Source organism: Rhinatrema bivittatum, chromosome 5 (assembly GCF_901001135.1).
Source record: "Rhinatrema bivittatum chromosome 5, aRhiBiv1.1, whole genome shotgun sequence".
Lineage (NCBI taxonomy): Eukaryota > Metazoa > Chordata > Amphibia > Gymnophiona > Rhinatrematidae > Rhinatrema > Rhinatrema bivittatum.
The window spans coordinates 66,792,749-66,813,874 of record NC_042619.1 but is presented as its reverse complement, the minus strand read 5'-3'; the positions used below and the strand labels follow the sequence as shown (position 1 = coordinate 66,813,874).

Below are 21,126 nucleotides of genomic sequence, written 5' to 3'. Positions count from 1 at the left end.
CACCCATACAAAACTGCGAAGGTCAAGTCCTTAGGCAGAGATGGGTCTGAGGGGAGACCCACAGAGCCATTGGTAGAGGACTGTGTGGTGTCATCCTCCAAGATATAATAAGGGCACTCATCCTCACTGAAAGGATGAGGGGATGGGGCCCTGGACACTTGGCCTTCATCCAGAGGTGCAGGCACCGGTGGATCTGGATGGGGGAATGCAGACTTCAGTGTCTCAACCAGCCTCAGTGGAACTTCCTCAGAAAAGGAACCAGCCACGATAATTGGATTGACAGCGGAAGGTTGCGGTGCCTCGTTGAGCACTAACACCAGCCCAGGAACCGACGCCAGCTGGGTTGGTAATGTGCAAATGAACACATAGAGCTTCTCCAACAGTGGTTCCAGAATGGATGGTGCCAGCTCCGGAGTCATCTGTGCCACTGAACCAATGTCCCTCAATGCCCGTTTGACCGCCAGTTGGACTCATCACTTGAGCTCCTCCTCAAACACTGCACATGGCAGCATTAACTGGGAGGAAGGAGGGGTGGCTTGATCATCTTCAAAACCAAGAGGAGTATCCGTGATTGGCACCAGGACCAGTGGAGACCATCACAGAACCCCGGCACAAACAGAGGATTGGCTCTCCTCACCTTGGTGTCGCTATAGGGGCATCACAGCATAATCTGACGCTTCCCCATGCCCAGCACTGTACATCGATGGAGACTGATGCCGATGCTTCCTTAGCTTCCTTCAATGCTTGGCACGGTATTTCTCAAATGCCGAGGCCAAAGACGAGAGAAACCGGAAGTCCTTGGCCTGGAGGAACCCAATGATGACCAGTCTCCAGCGCCCCTATCTGCTAATGACACCAACGGAATCGAAGGTCATGCCGATATTAATGGCTCGGTATCCATCAGTGCGGCTCCATGATACTTCAGTGCCAATGCCACTGATGCTGATGGCTCAGTCTTTTTTAACCCGAAGAGGCACTCCATCTTGTCGAGACAAAGATGATATCCTTAGGCGTCATCAAAGTGCATTTGCAGCAACCCCAGATGTCATGCAATGCCCCCAGGCAGAGGACACATTCATCATGGCAGTCCATGATGGACATGGTCCTCGAGCACCAAGGGCATCACTTAAACCTAGTCATGGCCATGATGGGATGAAATAAAAGGGAAGAAAAATCAAACTCGATGGCGAGGGGCCTCAATGGCTGGCAGGCACCGAAGCACTGCCACCGCGGGAATCGACCACAATAGGAAACTTACCAGAAGCGTCGAAAACCCTGACTAGGAACATTACGGGGAAGCACCGAGAGGGATCTAGAGTCAAACACCGCAAAGAAAAACCATGAAAAATACAAGAAAAGATAATTTTTTCACAAAGGCTAAAAAAAAAAGCCAACATGAGCTCACTCACACCGCAATGCTGCAGCTCCAAGGACAAAGAGAGACTGGTGAGGGACCATGCATGGACGCATGGTATAGTGTTCCAAATCAAATTTCTAGAAACTTTGACATAGGTTCTCTGTCTCGAAGCTCTATCTAATGATGTCACCCATGTGTGAGTCCTCGGAGAAAGCAAATGTTGCTTACCTGATGTAACAGGTGTTCTCACAGGACAGCAGGATGTTAGTCCTCACAAATGGGTGACATCGAGGATGGAGCCCTGTACGGAAAACTTTTCTGTCAAAGTTTCAACAAGCTTTGACTGACACTGGCACACTGGGTGCACTGAGCATGCCCAGCCTGCAATTATCCCTGTGAGCCACAGGTGTCTCCCTCAGTCTCGTCTTATAGCTAAAAAGCGCAAGCGAAACTAAAATAAAAGTATACAGACCCAACTCCGCGGGGTGGCGGGCGGGTTTCGTGAGGACTAACATCCTGCTGTCCTGTGAGAACACCTGTTACATCAGGTAAGCAACATTTGCTTTCTCACAGGACAAGCAGGATGGTAGTCCTCACAAATGGGTGAGTACCGAGCTGAGGATGCCCGGGAATGCACCAGATACACCGCAGATGCGCAAAGGCATCCGCAACACCATAATGGGTTCGTGGAAGGATGTTGGGTAGTGAATTGAAAAAAGTAAGAGTAGGCGGACTGGCCAAACATGGAGCATGCCGGCTAGTCAAATGTAAGCAATAATAGGCTGCGAAGGTATGGAGAGGACTCCAGGCTGCAACCTGATAAAAAAGTACAAGCAGCAGTAACCAAAGGGAAGCTGTTAAGGCTAAGACGGACACAACAGTATGTGGATACCCACAGTGTTGTAGTGAAATGTCTGCTTGTTGGTAGGAAAGGAAATATAGACCACTTAATCAGAAGGATTAGGTCTGTGAGGCCACTGGAAGTAGCAGCTTGACCCTTGCATGAAGGAAAGAGTCAAGTGGAATTCACATGGAATGCAGTGCAATGTAGATAGAATGTAAGCGCAGCATTACTGTCCAGGAATGTGGAAAACCCAGTCTCTCCCTAGGGCGAGAGAGAGAGGTTAGGAAAAATTAATAGAATATTTCCTGAGGAAAGGAGATACAACATCTACCTGAAAAGGATAGAAAGTTGAATGCGTAGAACTACTCAGTGGCAGAGGAACGGAGTCAGGTGAGTATGGAAAGAGTGCATAACTCACGGACCCTGCTGGCAGGAATGACATTAAGAGGGAAAGAAGTTCCCTTGCCAAACTGTGGAAGAGAGGAATGGAAAGGCTCAAACGTAGAATGTATGAGACTTATAAGGAGAATATATATGTTCATTCCGTGATTAGAGAAATAGAGGCGGCTTGATCAGTGGATAATCCATGGTAAGCCGACTCAGAGAGGATTACCGAAAACGGGAACCCAACTCCCAAAACGATACACCTCCTAAGAGAAAGGTGTATCTATGTGGAGGATGTCTGGAGAACAGAATCCGAGGGAGTAAGAAAAAATGGTGGAAAAGTAAAAGGGGTAATACCTCTTTTTTTTTTTTTTTTTTTTTAGCGTCAGGAGGTAAAGCCTGCCATATTAAACGGCAAGATTTATGTTTAGAAGGTTTTGTGACGCTACCAGAACCTAAGAACATCAGTAAGTCTATGATTTGGGACTGACTGGTGAGGGAATAAAAGGTTACTGATATGATGGATTGAGAAGTATGGGAAGCATACTGATCTCAGTCAGGGAGTGGGGAAAAGAATACTGAACCCCATCCTAGTTCAACATTAGAAGAATGCTGGCTACGAGAGGCAGCAGAAGAGATATATTGAAGAGGCCTTTGATGGAAGAAAAGGCATCTAAGGGAACGCATAGGAAACATGTGTAGGGAGCAGAACCTGTGCATCGTATGGAATGATGCAGACGCCGAGGAAAGTTTAGTTAAACTCAGCGTTAAAAGATTTGCCCTGTACACATGTAATTGAGACCATTCGAGAGGATAGAACCTACGTGGAGAAGGTCAGATAGAGCGTTCATTAAATCTCTTAGATATGTGGCCCAAGGACGCATGAAGTGAACAAGGGCCAAGGGTAGAGCTGCGCAGCTGTCTAGCAGAGCAGCTAAGAGGTTGTGCGTGCTTATGAGTTGGAAAGCACATTGTCCCTATGCTGTCTGTCTGTATGCACAAAGAATTGTTGCAAAAGCAGTATTGGAAGGCATAAGGGCATAACTCATGGGTGCAACGTCCAGGACGTTTATGAGAAACTATGCTGGAGTGCAATAGATGCATAATGGGTTGACAGCTTTCAGGAGAAACTTTATAACCCTAAGGAATTGCGAGCATGAGTCGAAGGAGACTAGGTCCTAGTTCGAACTGGGATAAGAATCAGGGACGAAAGCAATGAAACCACTTAGGTCCATTGAGTATAGAATGTCACTGAATATAACCCATAGCAGTTTTGAATTATGAGAAAAATGCATAGTGGGAAGAAACCCCATAGCCCAACCATGAAAATTTGAAAGGCTGAGGTTATGGAAAATATGCGCAGGGACATATAACAATGTATCAGAATGTCTGTGTGCATGCTGGACAAGAGGGTCTTAAGACTGTGGTGTCCAGAAGTGTTACAGAAGGGATTTATGGCAGTGACAGTAATCCCAGTTAGTAAATGTATAGTGAGTCCTGAAAAAAGTGAGAGCTCCTTGCATGTACTGAAAGTGGTTAGCAGTAGTCTATGCAAGGAAAGTGAATGATGTTACACTCCGCAGAGAAAACAGCATTCACCAACAGTGATGCAAGAGACAGTTCACTTACCGAAGCTGGTGCCAGCGGCAGAGCTTGGGGTTGTAATGTTGACTCACCATAAAGCACATAGAAACATTAAAATAATGTACTTACTGCAGTATGGAGTGATGGTAACCAAAGATACCATTGTACCTGTGACGTCTAAAGAAAGTTGGATTTTCTTAGGTCCAGGATGTGCGGAGAGTAACTATTTTCTGTTAAAAGAAAGAATAGTGCAATTAAAACTCCCCAATCCCCCTCCCTTCTCCCCTCTGCACTTCGTAGCGCCTGGGGGAGTGTACCGGGACTTTGGTACAAGGTGGGGTGGCCGCTCTGATATCTGACCAGATGGGAGACCAAGAGGTGTCCCAATGGAGGATATCATGTAGGCTCCTGCAGGTGTGTGAGCGGTAAGTGGTACCCGCATTTCTGTATGCTGTACAAGGAGACACTGAGACCTGTGGCCAGGCCTCAAGGTGGACTTGTACATGGGGCAATGGTTGCTGAATCTCATGTTTAGCAGATCAGCCAATGCAGCTGGACCTTGGTTGGGAGGGAACCAAGAGTCAGAGCATTGGTCGGCACAGGGACTTGTTACTGACAAGAGAAGAAGCCCTGCTGCAATCCCAAGAAGATAGAGGGGTTCTCCTGATATTGTGGCTAACATAGCTAACATAGTGATATGTGACACTAATACAGTTCTAAAAGGCACATGACCCAGAACTTTTCGAACCACGGTCCGAATGGGAGAACACAACTCTATGGGAATGCCGCCGAAGCGGGTACTTACCATCCGACGTGGATCGCCGCAAGACGAGCCGGTGAAGATTGTTGACCCCGACGGTCTCCGGAGTCCTCGAGGGTAAGGCCGGGGACGTAAACGTCCATCTCGCTCTGAAACCCGGTATGGTGGCACAGGTACAGAGGAGACAGGCCAGGCGTGAGTGGCGTTTAGACTGCTAAGTGTAACAGATGGCCATAGTCCCACACCACTTGACGGTGGGGCACGCCAGGAACAGAGGAGCCCTAACGGAACTCATGTTCCCTTCCCTCGTCACAGCGGCTCGATGTGTCGTGACGCCAATGCAGAAGCTGTCGGACCTGGATCCGGAAGTTCTGGATCACCAAGGACTGCCAAAACTGTAGGAACAGTGCTGATGGCAGTGGTGATGTCGCTCTGCCCGAGCGTTGTCCAGCCTGGAGAAGGATGGCACCGATGTGCTGGATGGCGTCAGCGGCGGACGATCACGATGTCGGCGATGATGGGTGCCACGGTGCTCGGCCCGGTCTTTCCCCAGCGCCGAGATGGAAGCCCTCGTCGTCCTGGAAGGCGATCGATGACGAACTGTCAGCACGCCTGCTCTGCTCCTGACACAATGGAGTGTCTTAAGCTAATACGGGGCTTAAAAAAGAACCCAAAGCGTGGAGCAATGTGAGGAGGCGAGGGTATTATGTGGCGGTGCTATGTCGGTATTGACGATATTGAAGGCAACCTAAGGGGCTTCGAGGATATCATCAAATGGGTATGAAAAATCGTCGATGACTGGCCAGGAGAATGATGACAGTGACGGGCACTGACAGCAGTGGCATAGGTATCTTTGAAACGATGTGGAATCGAATAATCGAAAAACATTGCCGTTATTGAAAAAGATACCGGCATCGACTGAGTCGAAGTCGAATCAATAGGGCGTCAAGGACACCGAAGGAAAACGGAGGTGTCGAGGGCATCGATGCATGGAGGCGGGCATTTATGCCGTTTGTGGCATGGCCACGGGCATCAACTATAGGGCCACAGACGTTGACGGTATCGATTTGGACAGACTCAGATTTCCAAGTGTACATGGCATCGGTGCCCCAGACACGTGTGTCGGTGGCATCGATATGGACACGTATGGAATCGATGGCATGGATCTCCCAGTCGATGAATTCCATCCCGGCATCAACGCCAGTCCTGGAATCGGCATGGGCATCGATGCCAGCCATAAGGCTGGCATTGGCATCAACGCCCATCCACGGAATCGAGCCGGCATGGATATCCACCGATGGGACCCACCTGGGCATCGAATTTCACCGATGGGAGCAGCCTGGCATCGACTGCCCTCGATGGATGCATTCTAACATAGATGCCCATGGATGAAACACCTGGGCATCGGTGTCCATCAATGCAAAAGGACCCGGCACCGATGCCATCGACGGACGGCCATCCGGCACCAATGCCATCGACGGACAAGCCATCCGGCACCGATGTCCATCGATGGGGACCATCCGGCACCGATGTCCACTGATGGGGACCATCCGGCATCGATGCCCACCGACGAATCGATGTGGCACCGATGCCCCCCGATGGAAAGGGCTGGACATCGGTGGGGAGGATGGGGCATCGATGGCATCCCCAAAAGGGGGGGTGGCATCGATGAAGTGACCCATCCTCCCCACCGATGTCCAGCCCTTTCCATTGGGGGGCATCGGTGCCACATCGATTCGTCGGTGGGCATCGATGCCGGATGGTCCCCATCAGTGGACATCGGTGCCGGATGGTCCCCATCGATGGACATCGGTGCCGGATGGCTTGTCCGTCGATGGCATTGGTGCCGGATGGCCGTCCGTCGATGGCATCGGTGCCGGGTCCTTTTGCATCGATGGACACCGATGCCCAGGTGTTTCATCCATGGGCATCTATGTTAGAATGCATCCATCGAGGGCAGTCGATGCCACCGACACACGTGGGATCGTTAAAAAGTGTCTCGGGCAGCGGTGGCGGCGACCCGAGTATGCATGGCAGTGACTAACAGCGTGTGCGTCAATGGCATGCATCCGGGTAGGGACGGCACCGAGGAAGCCCAAGGAAAAAAACAGTGCGTAGGAGGAAAAAGCCTGGTAGCACTGAAAAGCAAAAAACATGGATAAAGGCATCAGGGCACCGTGGGGGGAGGGGCGCTGATGACATATAAAAGCCCAGGGCGGTTTAGGCGGGTCCCGGTGTAGCGATAGGGTATCGACTGCGTGAGGGTACCAGGGAACGAAGGACTTGAAGCTACAGAGGTCCTAAGTTAAGGAAAAAATCCCTACCCCACTTGCATAAGCAAGCAGAGTGTCACAGAGATACTCGCAAGCTGTTTAAAGCTAACTGAAAAATGGGGGAAGGGAAGGCTTCAGTCAGTTAACAGCCTTAAGATAGTGACAGAAACCGACCGAAAAATAAGAATTAGTACTCACCGAGCGTCGTAAAAACGTACGCGGAGGGAGACCTGTGCAGGGAAAAGTGTTTTTTGAAGTGAAAAGTTAAGTGTTTCCATGAGGTAATTAGTTAAAAAATCCTCACAGAGCTCCAACCGCTATGCTGACTGCAGAGCGGAAAAAAGAAGACTGAGGGAGACACCTGTGGCTCACAGGGATAATTGCAGGCTGGGCATGCTCAGTGCACCCAGTGTGCCAGTGTCAGTCAAAGCTTGTTGAAACTTTGACAGAAAAGTTTTCCGTACAGGGCTCCATCCTCGATGTCACCCATTTGTGAGGACTACCATCCTGCTTGTCCTGTGAGAACTGCAATTCCATATTAACCCATACTCTCAGCTTGTCAGTGGAGATGGAAGTGCTGAGAACTCTTAAGTTATGCTCAGGAAACATTGGTGCCATCAACCATTTCTCTATTCCAGATATGTTAACTACTTTTTTGGTTATGACAGTAGCCTGCATTATTTTTGTAATGACATACTGCATTATTGTACTGTGTACTGAACAAGACAAAGAGTAGATGTAAAATAGCTCCTATGATATCACGATAATTCACTTTCTCAATGTGATCAGAGCAATCAATTGCACTCATGTGAGCTTTATGTCTTTCAGGTCCCAAGAAGCCATCTACCTTAACAATATAAAATGAGAGAATTCTGACACCTGATGATGAAACTTTCTGGGTCTTGACACATTTGTTTATTTATTCATTTTATTTGATACCGTCATTCTGACAACAATCACGGCTTGGAAAAGTATGTAAAATATTTAAAGACTGTTGCACATTACACAATCTCACCAACAGACACCATCTGCCTTGCCAGAAGATGCAGGCATCAAAGTTGAGACAATAGTTAATGGAGAAAGCAGAGTTGCTTACCTGTAACAGGTGTTCTCACAGGACAGCAGGATGTTAGTCCTCACATATGGGTGACATCATCAGGATGGAGCCCAATCATGGAACACTTTTGTCAAAGTTTCTAGAACTTTGGCTGGCACCTACTGGGCATGCCCAGCAATGCACTAACCCTGCATTTAGCAGGGGTCCCCCTTCAGACTCATGTTATAGTCAAAGTATGTGCGAAAAATAAAATAAGCGAATGTAAAAGAATCCAACTCTGCGGGGTGGCGGGAGGGTTTCGTGATAACTAACATCCTGCTGTCCTGTGAAAACACCTGTTTTAGGTAAGCAACTCTTCTTTCTCAAAGGACAAGCAGGATGGTAGTTCTCACATATGGGTGAGTACCGAGCTGAGGATGCCCGAGCAAAGCACCAAATGCACCCAAAGACGTGCAACAAGAACAACAACAGGGGTGGAAATTTGGTTAGGAGGGGATCCTGAACCCTAATGGGTCGGTGGACGGATGTTGGGAAGTTAAACTGAAAACAAGTTGCGTAGAATGGACTGGCCAAAGATGGAATCCTGTGTGCCAGCCTTATCTAAGCAATAATGGGCTGCGAAAGTATGGAGAGAAGTCCAGGTAGAAGCCTTACAAATATCAGCAAGCGGTACCGAACGTAGGTGCACTACTGATGTCGCCATGGCAGTGACAGAGTGTGCTTTTACACGGTCTTGTAGCGGAATGCCTGCTTGCTGGTAACAAAAAGAAATGCAGTCCTCTAACCAGGAGGAGAGGGTTTGCTTTCCCACAGGATTTCCCAGTTTGATGGTATCAAAAGAAACAAACAATTGAGTGGATTTCCTGTGGGCTGACGTGCGGTCCAGATAGAAGGCTAGAGCACGTTTGCAGTCCAAGGAACGCAGAGCCTGTTCTCCTGGGTTTGAATGGGGCCTGGGAAAAAAGGTAGGTAGGATAATAGATTGGTTAATATGAAATTCCGACACTACCTTTGGCAAGAAGTTAAGGTGAGTGCGGAGCACTACCCTGTCATGCAGAATTTTAGTGTAAGACGGGTAGGTAACTAATGCCTGCAATTCACTAACTCTGCGAGCAGATGTGATCGCAAGTAGAAAACATACCTTCCAGGTGAGATAGCAGAGATCACAGGAGTGAAGAGGCTCAAACGGAGGTTTCATGAGCCGTCCCAAAACCACACTGAGGTCCCAAGCAGGAGCAGGAGGGCGCAGTGGAGGTTTTAAATGGAGCAAGCCTCTCATGAAACATGATACTAACGGTTGCGTTGAAATGGAGACATTTCCTATACCCTTATGGTATGCAGACACTGCACTAACAAGTTTTTAGGCCTAACTCTGACAGGTGCCAGAGGTAGTCCAGGAACCTCGCAGTGCAACAAGTGAAGGGGTCTCTAGACATGGAATTACACCAGACCGTAAACCTTTTCCACTTAGAGCGATAAGACCTTCTCATTGAAGGCTTTCGTGAAGTCAAAAGGACTTGGCATACCGACTCTGAAAGGTTAAAAGGTTGGAGTATTAACCTTTCAACATACAGGCTGTCAGAGATAGAGCCTGGAGGTTGGGGTGACGCAGATACCCTTCGTTCTCAGTGATTAGAAGGGGATCTGACCCTAGAGGAATGTGTTGTCGTACTGATAGGTCCTGGAGGACTGGAAACAAAACCTGGCATGGCCAGTGGGGAGCTATCAGAATTATTAATCCCTTGGACTGCTGGAGCTTCACGAGTCTTTGAAATGAGAGGAAGTGGAGGGTATGCATAAAGGAGACCACAGGCCCAGAACAGGGCAAAGGCATCTCTTGGTTGCGAGTGGTGACTGCAAAAAAGAGAGTCGAAGTTGTCTACTTTGTGGTTGTGGACCGACGCAAAGAGGTCTATTCGAGGGTAACCCCAACGTTGGAATATCATGTCCGCTACTGTGGGGTTGAGAGACCACTCGTGTGGATGGAAAGTGTGACTCAGCTTGTCCGCCAACACATTGCCCACTCCCGGCAAGTAGGTTGCTTTGAGGTACATCGAGCGGGAAAGGCCCCATGCCCAATCTGTGCAGCTTCCTGACAAAGGAGGTAGGAGCCCATTCTCCCGTGTTTGTTCATGTACCACATCGCAACCTGATTGTCGGTTTGAATCAGGAAAGCCCTTGAGGGCATATCTGATTGCCCATAGCTCCAGGAATTTTATTTGGTGTTTGGCTTCCTCTGGAGACCAGGTTCCCTGAGTCTACAGGTCGCCTACATATGCACCCCACCCGAAGTTGGATGCGTCTGTTGTTAAGATAATGTAAGGATCTGGAGCCTGAACTGAAAGGCCTTGAATGAGGTTGGAGTGGTGCATCCATCAGGTAAGCGACAGACAGAGCTTTTTGGTAACCTGGATAATGCTGGACATTGGCTGACAAGCTTGAATCCACTGGCATTTTAAGGTCCACTGCATTACTCTCAGGGCTAGGTGAGCCATCGGAGTGACATGTACCGAGAACGCCATGTGACCCAACAGTATGAGGAAGTGACGAGCAGTTGAAGATACTCGAGTCTGTAGTTGATGCGCCAGAGATGTTATGGTGAAAGCACGATCCTGGGGAAGGAAGGCTTTCGCCCTTATAGTGTTTAGGTCGGCCCCTATAAAGGATAGGGTTTGGGATGGAACTATCTTGGATTTGGGATAGTTGATTAGAAACCCTAAGGAGATCAGGGTGTTGATAGTGAGACGCAGGGAGGTTAATGCACCCTGCTGAGTCGGAGCCCTTATCTACCAATCGTCGCGATAAGGGTAGACATGTACACCCTGATTCCTGAGGGAAGCTTCAACTACCACCAGGCACTTGGTGAATACTCGTGGAGCGGACACCAGGCCGAATGGTAGTACATGGTACTGGAAATGACGAGGGCCGACCAGGAATTGCAGATACTTGCGATGAGATGGAGTAATTGAGACGTGTGTAAGCGTCTTGGAGATCAAGAGAGCATAGCCAATCTCCTCTTTGTAGAAGAGGTAGTAGATAGCCCAAGGTTAACATTTTGAATTTTTTTCTTTGCAAAAATGTGTTTAGTGCGCGGAGGTCCAGTATTGGGCGTACGCCACCTGACTTTTTTGGTATTAGAAAATACTGGGAATAAAACCTCTTCCCCTGCTGGGGGAGGGGCACTGGTTCTATTGCTAGGGATTTGAGGAGGGATGAGACCTCCTGTTCGAGCAAGGGAGAGTGGTCGGACGTCCCCCATGTCAGCCGAGGTGGAGAGTCTGCTGGAACAGACAGGAAATTTAGGTGGTAACCGTGAGTGACTACTGCAAGTACCCTCTGGTCTGTGGTAACTGTATGCCAAGCACTGTTGAAGTGGCAGAGCCGACCACCGACCAGTATAGATGTAAGAGGAGGTTGGCGTACACACTCTAAGAAGGAGTCAAAACCCTGACGCTGGTCCAGGCTGAGAAGCTGGCTGAGACTTCTGAGGCTGAGTCTGCCTGGATTGACCTTTTTGGTAAGGTCTGGAAGGGCATCCTCTAGAAGCTGGAGGATAAAATTTTCGTGGCTTGTAGGACGACGGCTTAGAGTCACGTCTGAAAGTTCTTTTAGGGGCGGAAGAGAATTCAGATGGCACAGAAGAAAGTTGGCGAGGCATTTCATGATGGTCCTTCAACTGCGATACAGTGTCTCGGATCTTTTCTCCGAAGAGATTATTGGCCACACAGGGTAGATCTGCTAACCTGTCTTGGACTTCTGGTCTTAAGTCCGAGGATTTGAGCCAGGCCCATCTTCTTGCACTAATCCCCGCTGCAGACACTCTAGAGGCAGTGTCAAAGATATCATATGAAGTGCGGACCTCATGCTTTCCAGCATCTAGACCTATCTGAGCTAGAGTATGAAGTTGAGTCTGGAGTTGCTCTGGTAAAGAATCAGAGAAGTCCTGGATCCTTTTAAAAAGGTCTCTTTTATACTGGGTCATGTATAACTGGTAAGATGCAATGCGAGATATGAGCATTGAGCCATGGAAGACATGCCTGCCAAAAGCATCCAGGGAATTTTTTCCTTTCCTGGAGGAATGGAGGAATGAGGTTTTGAACATCGTGCCTTCTTCTGGGCTGATTCAATGACCACAGAGTGATGATCCAATTGTGAGTTTGGGAATCCAGGAGCTGACTGCACCAGATAGGTGGCATCTGTCTTGCGGTTGACAGGTGGGACCGAACATGGGTGTTCCCAGTTTCTCTTCAGGAGATCAAGCAGGATTTCATGGTTAGGTATAGACATGATTTCCTTAGGAGCATCAAGAAACTGGAGTACTTCCAGCATCTTATGCCTAGAGTCCTCTTCCATCGTAATTGGAAAGGGAATAGTTTCAGACATTTCCTTGATGAAATTAATAAAAGTCATATCTTCTGGTGGAGAGCATTGTCTTTCATCTGGGGGAGAGGGCTCTGATGGTAGATCATCTGTATCCTGGGACGAATCATCAGTCCAAGGATTATAGGGCTGATCTCCAGCACCTAGTGGGTCTGCAGCAGGGAGAAATGGTGCTAATCATGAAGGACCAGGCTGGGCATCGACGGCATCGGAGGTGGCATCAACGGCATCTATGGAGGCACCGACGGCATCGATGGAGGCACCGAAGGGACCGGTGACATTGATGGACGAGTTGGTGGTAAGATCCCAGATGGTGGAATGGGTATCGGTGTTTCCTCATCATCTGATGATAATGGAATCGGTGTAGAAGGCACTGGATCCACCAGTGCTCTTGGTTTCATCAGAGGCAGGGCACAGATCAACGCATCCAGTCTACCAGTAGTGGTGCGAGCGCTACAGGAATCGGATCGGTGACCGGCTCGGGGACCAGTACCGGCATCGATGGAGGTTGGAAGCCCTGAAGTGCTTTACCGATGGCCTCTTGGATCATCCGATCCAATTCCTCGTGGAAGCCTGGGGCGTGGAACCCCGGCACGGGAGTAGGAGGCAGCACTGGCGTAGCCAGAGGGTCCACCGGTGAAGGTGGAATCGCGGAACCCGGCATCACTGGAGGTGGGGAACACCTCAGTGACCCGGTCGCAGAAGAGGATGGGGCCTTTTCTGGACGGGGCTTCTTTGTCGGTGGCTCTGTCGACGTCGATGGATCGACGGACTGAGCCTTCCGATGCCGGTGTCGACGCTTTTCGCAATGTTCTCCTCGGTCCTTTTATTGAGAAGGCAAGGAGGTAATCAATACCTTTGGAATCGTCGACACCGATTGACCAGCAGCAGTGTCCCGGTGCTGGCGAGAAGTCATTGGCACTGGCTCGGACGACGTTGAAGCTATCGATGGAGTCGGTGATTTTAACTGAAAGAGAAAGTCAATTTTCTCTAAACGAGCCTTACGGCCCTTCGGTGTAATTTGGGCACATTTGGTGCAAGTTAGGACATCGTGGTCGGATCCCAAACACATAACACAGACCCCATGCGGGTCAGTGATGGACAGTGATCGAGTATAGTCGGGGCACCGATGAAAACCGGACGCCATGGCTCCGACAAAATTTAAACCACAGTGCAGTCAATGGCCGGTAGGCCCCGAAGGTATAACTCAATGGAAATAGACTGCAACAAGGGTAAAACCTTACCTTTCGACCGCGAAGTATGGATATCGATAGGGGGACCCCTATGGGGTAAAATGTTTTTGAAAATTTTGAAAGAAGTTCCGTAAGGAAAATTCCTGTCAGGAATCTCAAGAGCTCCTTAACCCGCGTGGCTACTACTGCGTGGAAAAAATAAGGCTGAAGGGGGAATCCTGCTGGATGCAGGGTCAGTGCATTGCTGGGCATGCCCAGTAGGTGCCAGTCAAAGTTCTAGAAACTTTGACAAAAGTGTTCCATGATTGGGCTCCTTCCTGATGATGTCACCCATATGTGAGGATTACCACCTGATTGACAAACTGAAGAGTAGTAAATCACATGGACCGGATGGTATACACCCCAGAGTTCTGAAGGAACTAAAAAATGAAATTTCAGACCTATTAGTAAAAATGTTTAACCTATCATTAAAATCATCCATTGTACCTGAAGACTGGAGGATAGCAAATTTAACCCCAATATTTAAAAGGGCTCCAGGGGCGATCCGGGAAACTACAGACCGGTTAGCCTGACTTCAGTGTCAGGAAAAATAGTGGAAAGTGTTCTAAACATCAAAATCACAGAACATATAGAAAGACATGGTTTAATGGAACAAAGTCAGCATGGCTTTACCCAGGGCAAGTCTTGCCTCACAAATCTGCTTCACTTTTTTGAAGGAGTTAATAAACATGTGGATAAAGGTGAACCGGTAGATGAAGTATACTTGGATTTTCAGAAGGCGTTTGACAAAGTTCCTCATGAGAGGATTCTAGGAAAAGTAAAAAGTCATGGGATAGGTGGCGATGTCCTTTCGTGGATTGCAAATGGCTAAAAGACAGAAAACAGAGAGTAGGATTAAATGGACAATTTTCTCAGTGGAAGGGAGTGGACAGTGGAGTGCCTCAGGGATCTGTATTGGGACCCTTACTTTTCAATATATTTATAAATGATCTGGAAAGAAATACGACGAGTGAGATAATCAAATTTGCAGATGACACAAAATTGTTCAGAGTAGTTAAATCACAAGCAGATTGTGATAAATTGCAGGAAGACCTTGTGAGACTGGAAAATTGGGCATCCAAATGGCAGATGAAATTTAATGTGGATAAGTGCAAGGTGATGCATATAGGGAAAAATAACCCATGCTATAATTACACAATGTTGGGTTCCATACTAGCTGCTACAACCCAAGAAAGAGATCTAGGTGTCATAGTGGATAACACATTGAAATCGTCGGTTCAGTGTGCTGCAGCAGTCAAAAAAGCAAACAGAATGTTCGGAATTATTAGAAAGGGAGTGGTGAATAAAACGAAAATGTCATAATGCCTCTGTATCGCTGCATGGTGAGACCGCACCTTGAATACTGTGTACAATTCTGGTCGCCGCATCTCAAAAAAGATATAATTGCGATGGAGAAGGTACAGAGAAGGGCTACTGAATGATAAGGGGAATGGAACAGCTCCCCTATGAGGAAAGACTAAAGAGGTTAGGACTTTTCAGCTTGGAGAAGAGACAGCTGAGGGGGGATATGATAGAGATGTTTAAAATCATGAGAGGTCTAGAATGGGTAGATGTGAATCGGTTATTTACTCTTTCAGATAGTAGAAAAACTAGGGGGCATTCCATGAAGTTAGCATGGGGCACATTTAAAGCTAATCGGAGAAAGTTCTTTTTACTCAACACACACTTAAACTCTGGAATTTGTTGCTAGAGGATGTGGTTAGTGCAGTTAGTATAGCTGTGTTTAAAAAAGGATTGGATAAGTTCTTGGAGGAGAAGTCCATTACCTGCTATTAAGTTCACTTAGAGAATAGCCACTGCCATTAACAATGGTAACATGGAATAGACTTATTCTTTGGGTACTTGCCAGGTTCTTATGGCCTGGATTGGCCACTGTTGGAAACAGGATGCTGGGCTTGATGGACCCTTGGTCTGACCCAGTATGGCATTTTCTTATGTTCTTATGTACCATCCTGCTTGTCCTGTGAGAAGGTGTGGTGCAGCTGCATCCCAAAGACAGTGTGTTGTGACTCAGCTGAGTCACTGAAGGAAGATATGAAATGTTAAAGTGATGGTCTAGAAAGTATAGTTTAGTATGAGAATGAGTAAGAGGTAGAGTATTGCAATTCTGAATTTCCTAATGGAGTTATTCTGCATGAATTTTTGTCACAGGGTCAACTTCATACAAGGCTGACATGGGTGCCAGGCCCAGGGTGAATCTGCTGAAGTACCCTTCTCCCCCCTCCCCCCCCCCCCTTACTCCAGATGAGCTAGGGAAGGGGGAAGGAAAGGGCCCAGGATGTTAAAAAATATCCACCACCTACTTTGTATTACAGACCACCTTCAGTGTGCATCTGAAGTAGGGATTTGAGTGGAAAAAATGTAATGTCAAGTGTTTTTTCAAATAGTTTGAAGCAGAAATACAATCTGAATTTCTCAAAATGTTAATCTTACTGTTTCTTGATTCTATTTCTTTCTCTTTTAATCATATTCTAAGTCATATTTTTCCATCATATTTTTTACAGCTACTTATTTTTAGCACTACTAGATATACTCAGCATTATACAAATATGGAGAAAAGACAGTCCCTTCTCAATATAGCTTGAAATCTATTTAAGACATACAAGATAAATATATTTATTAAATACTGCTACTAGTACTGATTATTTCTACAGCGCTACTAGAAATACATAGATATGTACATTTTTCTTTGCATCAAACTTCCAGTTTCAAAAATCTAATTTCCAGTGTCCACTCTTCAGCTGTTTGTTTTCAGTGTGTATCTACAATTCCTCCATTGTTTTCTGATGATGGTCAGCATAGCAGCACCCTGATTTGCTTAAATTTATAATGGTAGGCAAAACAAATCAAGAGGCAATTTCAAAACCATTAAACACAAATAATCCTCAGAAGTGTAATAAAATGAGAAGGAAAAAATGGAATTCAGGATCGGTGTTTTAACTGATAACTGAATAGCTAATATTGATACCAGAAGTTACCAATACTGTTACCATAATCCCAAAATGCTTTTAAAGTAACTTATCTAATCAGCTGATGCTACAGATTCTCAATGGATAATCAATAGTTTAATAGATGGTCAATCATAAATTAGTCACCTCATAGCTGAAGACATACCTGTAAATGACTTTGTCTTTTAGTTAGCTCTGTTTTCTTGCTGCTATACATAGAACTGTACACATGCAGGAACGTCATGTAGCGGCTTGGAGTGGCTCCATACGGTTTACAAGATTCATGGATCACCAAAAAGGATTTTAGAAAATCAATGTTCCCTTAAAAAGAAATTAAAAGGTCAGTAGAAATGCGCACACAATAACAATAATTATAACACTAAGTAATAATGAAATAGCAATATAGACGCACATATACAGTAGGTCATTTAGTGAATAAGTTATCTGGCTAATGTTAGCCGGATAATTTGTCCTGTATATTCAGCGGGATGCCTATCAGATGCAGCACTAGAGCTGCTGGAAGCAGGGGAGTGAGACCTCACTCCGAGCTTCAATACATTTTTGACACCAGTGGAGGGTGGGATGGGATAGGGGTCCAGGAGATGGGATCGGTGTTATACATAGTTTGCGACTGGGGGAGGGTGATTCCAAAGTCTGGTGGGGGGACACAATAGAAATTTAAAATGAAGACGGGAAAAGGGTGCAGGGTGGGGGGGAGGACCGTCGTCCTGGTAATCAGTATTTGAGGAGCGTTACTTACCCAGATAGCTTTTAAAGATATCCGGATAAGTAGCAAGTTATGCGACAAGACGAGGCCAGATAACTTCAGACCTGCTTTAGAGCAGGTCTAAAGGTATCTGGCTAACCTAGCCGGATATAACCAATATTTGGTTGGGTTAGCCAGATATCTCAGCCCCTCCCAGGAATGCCTCTTTTTTCCGGCTAAATTCTAGCTAGTCAAATAATGGCTAAATATAGCCAGGTAAGCCATTTAGATGGATAAAGCAGAGTTGCTTACCTGTAACAGGTGTTCTCCAAGGACAGCAGGATGTTAGTCCTCACACATGGGTGACATCGTCAGGGTCCTTCTTCAATCTTATAACATAGAGTTCACAAAAAAATAAAATAATAAAACTTGAGAAAAAAACAACTCTGCAGGGTGGCGGGCAGGTTTCGTGAGGACTAACATTCTGCTGGTCCTTAGAGAACACCTGTTACAGGTAAGCAACTCTGCTTTATCCAAGGACAAGCAGGAAGGAAGTCCTCACACATAGGTGATTTAGTAGCTCCAGGCCTCTCCGAACATGTGCAGCAGAGAACAGGTGCCAATATATACAACAACTGGAGCTGCAGCAACCATAGGAGCAGGCCTGCACCCAAGAATAGGGCCCACAGAGGGAGAGTTGGGTTTTCATGGCTAGAAGAGTTTACGGAGGACAGACTGTCCAAAATGACTGTCCTGCTGGCCATCCTTGTCTAGGTAGTAATGTGAGGCAAACGTGTGGGGGAACTCCAGGTCGCCACTTTGTAGATCTCGTGAATGGGAACTGCAAGGAAGTGAGCCACCGAGACTGACATGGTCTGGACAGAGTGAACTTTGACGTGGCCCTCAAGCTGCAAACCCGCCTGTGTGTAACAGAAAGAAATGCAATCCACTAACCAGTGGGACAGAGTCTGTTTGGAGACAGTGACTCCTAATCTATTCTAGCTGAAGGATACGAAGAGCTGAGTGGAGGCATGGTGAACGTAAGGCCTCGGGAAAAAAGAAGGCAACAAAATGGACTGGTTGAGATGGAACTCCGAAACCACCTTGGAAAGGAACTTCCGGTGTGTCCGTAGGACCATCTTGTCGTGACAAAATTTTGTATAAGGTGGGTACGCACACCAGAATTTGCAGTTCACCTACCCTGCAAGCTGATGTGACCACAACCAGGAAGATCACCTTCCAGGAGGGGTACTTGAGATCACAAAAAAGTAACGGTTCAAACAGAGGTTCATGAGTTATGAGAGGACTATGTTGATATCCCAGGAAACCGCCAGGGGAAGAGTGGGGGTCTTCAGTTGTATCAAGCCCCTAATGAATCGGCCCCCTAGGGGATGGGAAGAAATTGCAGAACCATCCGAACCCCAATGGTAGGCCCCGATGGCACTGTGGTGAACCCTTACTAACGTGGTCTGCAGACCAGACTCAGAGAGTGACAACAGATAGTCCAAGAATGCAGGAGGGGATCAAGAGAAGGGATCCAGACCGCAACCTTTGCACCAGGATGAAAATCACTTCCACTTCAGAATATAAGACTTTCTGGTGGAAGGTTTTCTGGACTCCAGAAGCACACGAGATACCCTTTCTAACAGGCTGAGGACCCTTACCATTACCCAGTTAACATCCAAGCCATGAGAGCCAGGGCCTTCAAGTTGGGGTAGCGGAGCCTACCTGGTCCTGGGTGATGAGGTTCGGAGCCATCCCCAGTCAGATCAGAGGGTGCGAAGCAAGGTCCCAAAGGGTTGGGAACCAGACCTGAAGGGGCCAGCAGGAGGCGATCAGAATCAAGGAGCCCTGATCCTGCTGCAACTTCTGGAGCGTCTTGGATATGAGAGGAAGGGGAGGGTAAGCATACAGCAACCCTGTGCCCCAGTGGATCGAGAAGGTGTCCGCTATTGATCCCTTGCCCTTTTGCCGAAGGAGCAGAAGTGACGCACTTTCCTATTTTCCATGTAAGCAAAGAGATCTATGTCTGGGGTCTCCAGTAGTGGAAGATGTGGTTCGCTAACTCCTGACTGAGATACCATTTGTGGGGCTGGAACGTCCAGCCCAAGGCATCAGCTAGAATGTTCTCCACCCCTAGGAGGTACACCACCTGGGAAGTGATGCCGTTTGCAATAGCCCACGACCAAACATGGACCGCCTCCTGGTAGATGGTGAATGACCCCGTCCCCGTCCCCCCCCCCCCCGTTTGTTCAGGTACCACATGGCCACCTGATTGTCGATCTGAACCAGAACCACCTTATTCACAAGCTGCTCTTGGAACACCCGCAGGGCATAGCAGACTGCTTGCAACTCCAAGAGGTTAATCTGGAGCTGAGACTCCTGAACTGACCAGAACCTTTGGGTGCAGAAGCCCAGAACATGCACTCCCCACCCCATCTGAGAAGCTTCGGTGGTGAGCACGGCCTGGGGCTGAGCACTCCAGAAAGGGAAACCCCACTCCAGGTTTGAGGTGAGTGTCCACCACTGGAGGGACTGCTGCAGCTGTCTTAACTAGAATATGAGCATGCAGGTCCTGCATAGCCTAACACCATTGAGAGCGCAGTGTCCATTGTGTCCGGCACAAGTGTAGCCGAGCAAATGGGGTAACATGAATTGGTGAGCGGAGACATGGGGGCAAATGGAGATGTGCTGGGCAAGAGCCACTAAGGTCTCTACCCTGTCCTAAGGCAGGAAAGCCTGTGCCTGGACAGTGTCCAGGTGCGCCCCAATGAAGTCCAGTTGCAAGGACGGCTGAAGATGGGATTTGGGATAGTTGATCAAGAATCCCAGAGTCTCCAAGGTGTTGATTGTAAGGCACATGGCACTCTGAGCCCCTTGTCGGGAGTTGCCCTTGATGAGCCAATTGACAAGGGAGGGGAAGACATGAATTCCCCACCTTTAAAGATGGGCAGCGATAACTGCCAGACAATTGGTGAAGACATGGGGCTCAGATGCTAGGCCAAAGGGCAGAACTCAATACTGATAGTTGTTTCCATCGACCAGGAATCTCAGGTACTGCTGATCCACCTGAAAAAAGGGGATATGGGCATAAGCATCTTTTAGATGGAGGGAGAAGAGCCAGTCTCCTGCCTTGAGAAGGGGAATCAGGGTACCCAGTGAGACCATTCTGAACTTTTCCTTTACCAAGAAACAGTTTAAAGCTCTCAAGCCCAGAATGGAGATAAGAAAATACCTGGAGTAAAATCCTTCGCCCCGGTGGCTGGGTGAAACAAGCTCGACCGCCTGAGCAAGGACTAGGGTGGAGAGCTCCACTCGAAGTATGCGTATGACCCCTGCCGCTCTCCACTGGGGACACGGAAGGGATGAATGCATGCCCGCCGGCTCCCTCCGCCTGGATGAATGCACGCCCGCCGGCTCCCTCCGCTGGATGCATGCATGCACGCCCCCCAGCGAAGGTGAGTGAATGAATGCACGCCCGCCGGCTCCCGTCGCGTACGGGTGTGCATTCATTCACTTTCGCCTGTACGCTTTCGCCCGCACGCTTTCGCCCATATGCTTTCGCCCGCCCGCCCGTACG

The 21,126-nt window shown here is 47.9% G+C and overlaps 1 protein-coding gene across 1 annotated transcript in view; it reads right to left on the bottom strand.

Annotated features, from left to right (window-relative positions):
• The window catches only part of DYNC2H1 (dynein cytoplasmic 2 heavy chain 1), a 1,848,033-nt gene that overhangs the window by 889,750 nt on the left and 937,157 nt on the right, over positions 1 to 21,126 (bottom strand). The window contains exon 54 of the mRNA XM_029602426.1: positions 17,007 to 17,161. Coding sequence (XP_029458286.1) covers positions 17,007 to 17,161 — 155 coding nt within the window. The remainder of the gene's footprint in view (positions 1 to 17,006; positions 17,162 to 21,126) is intronic.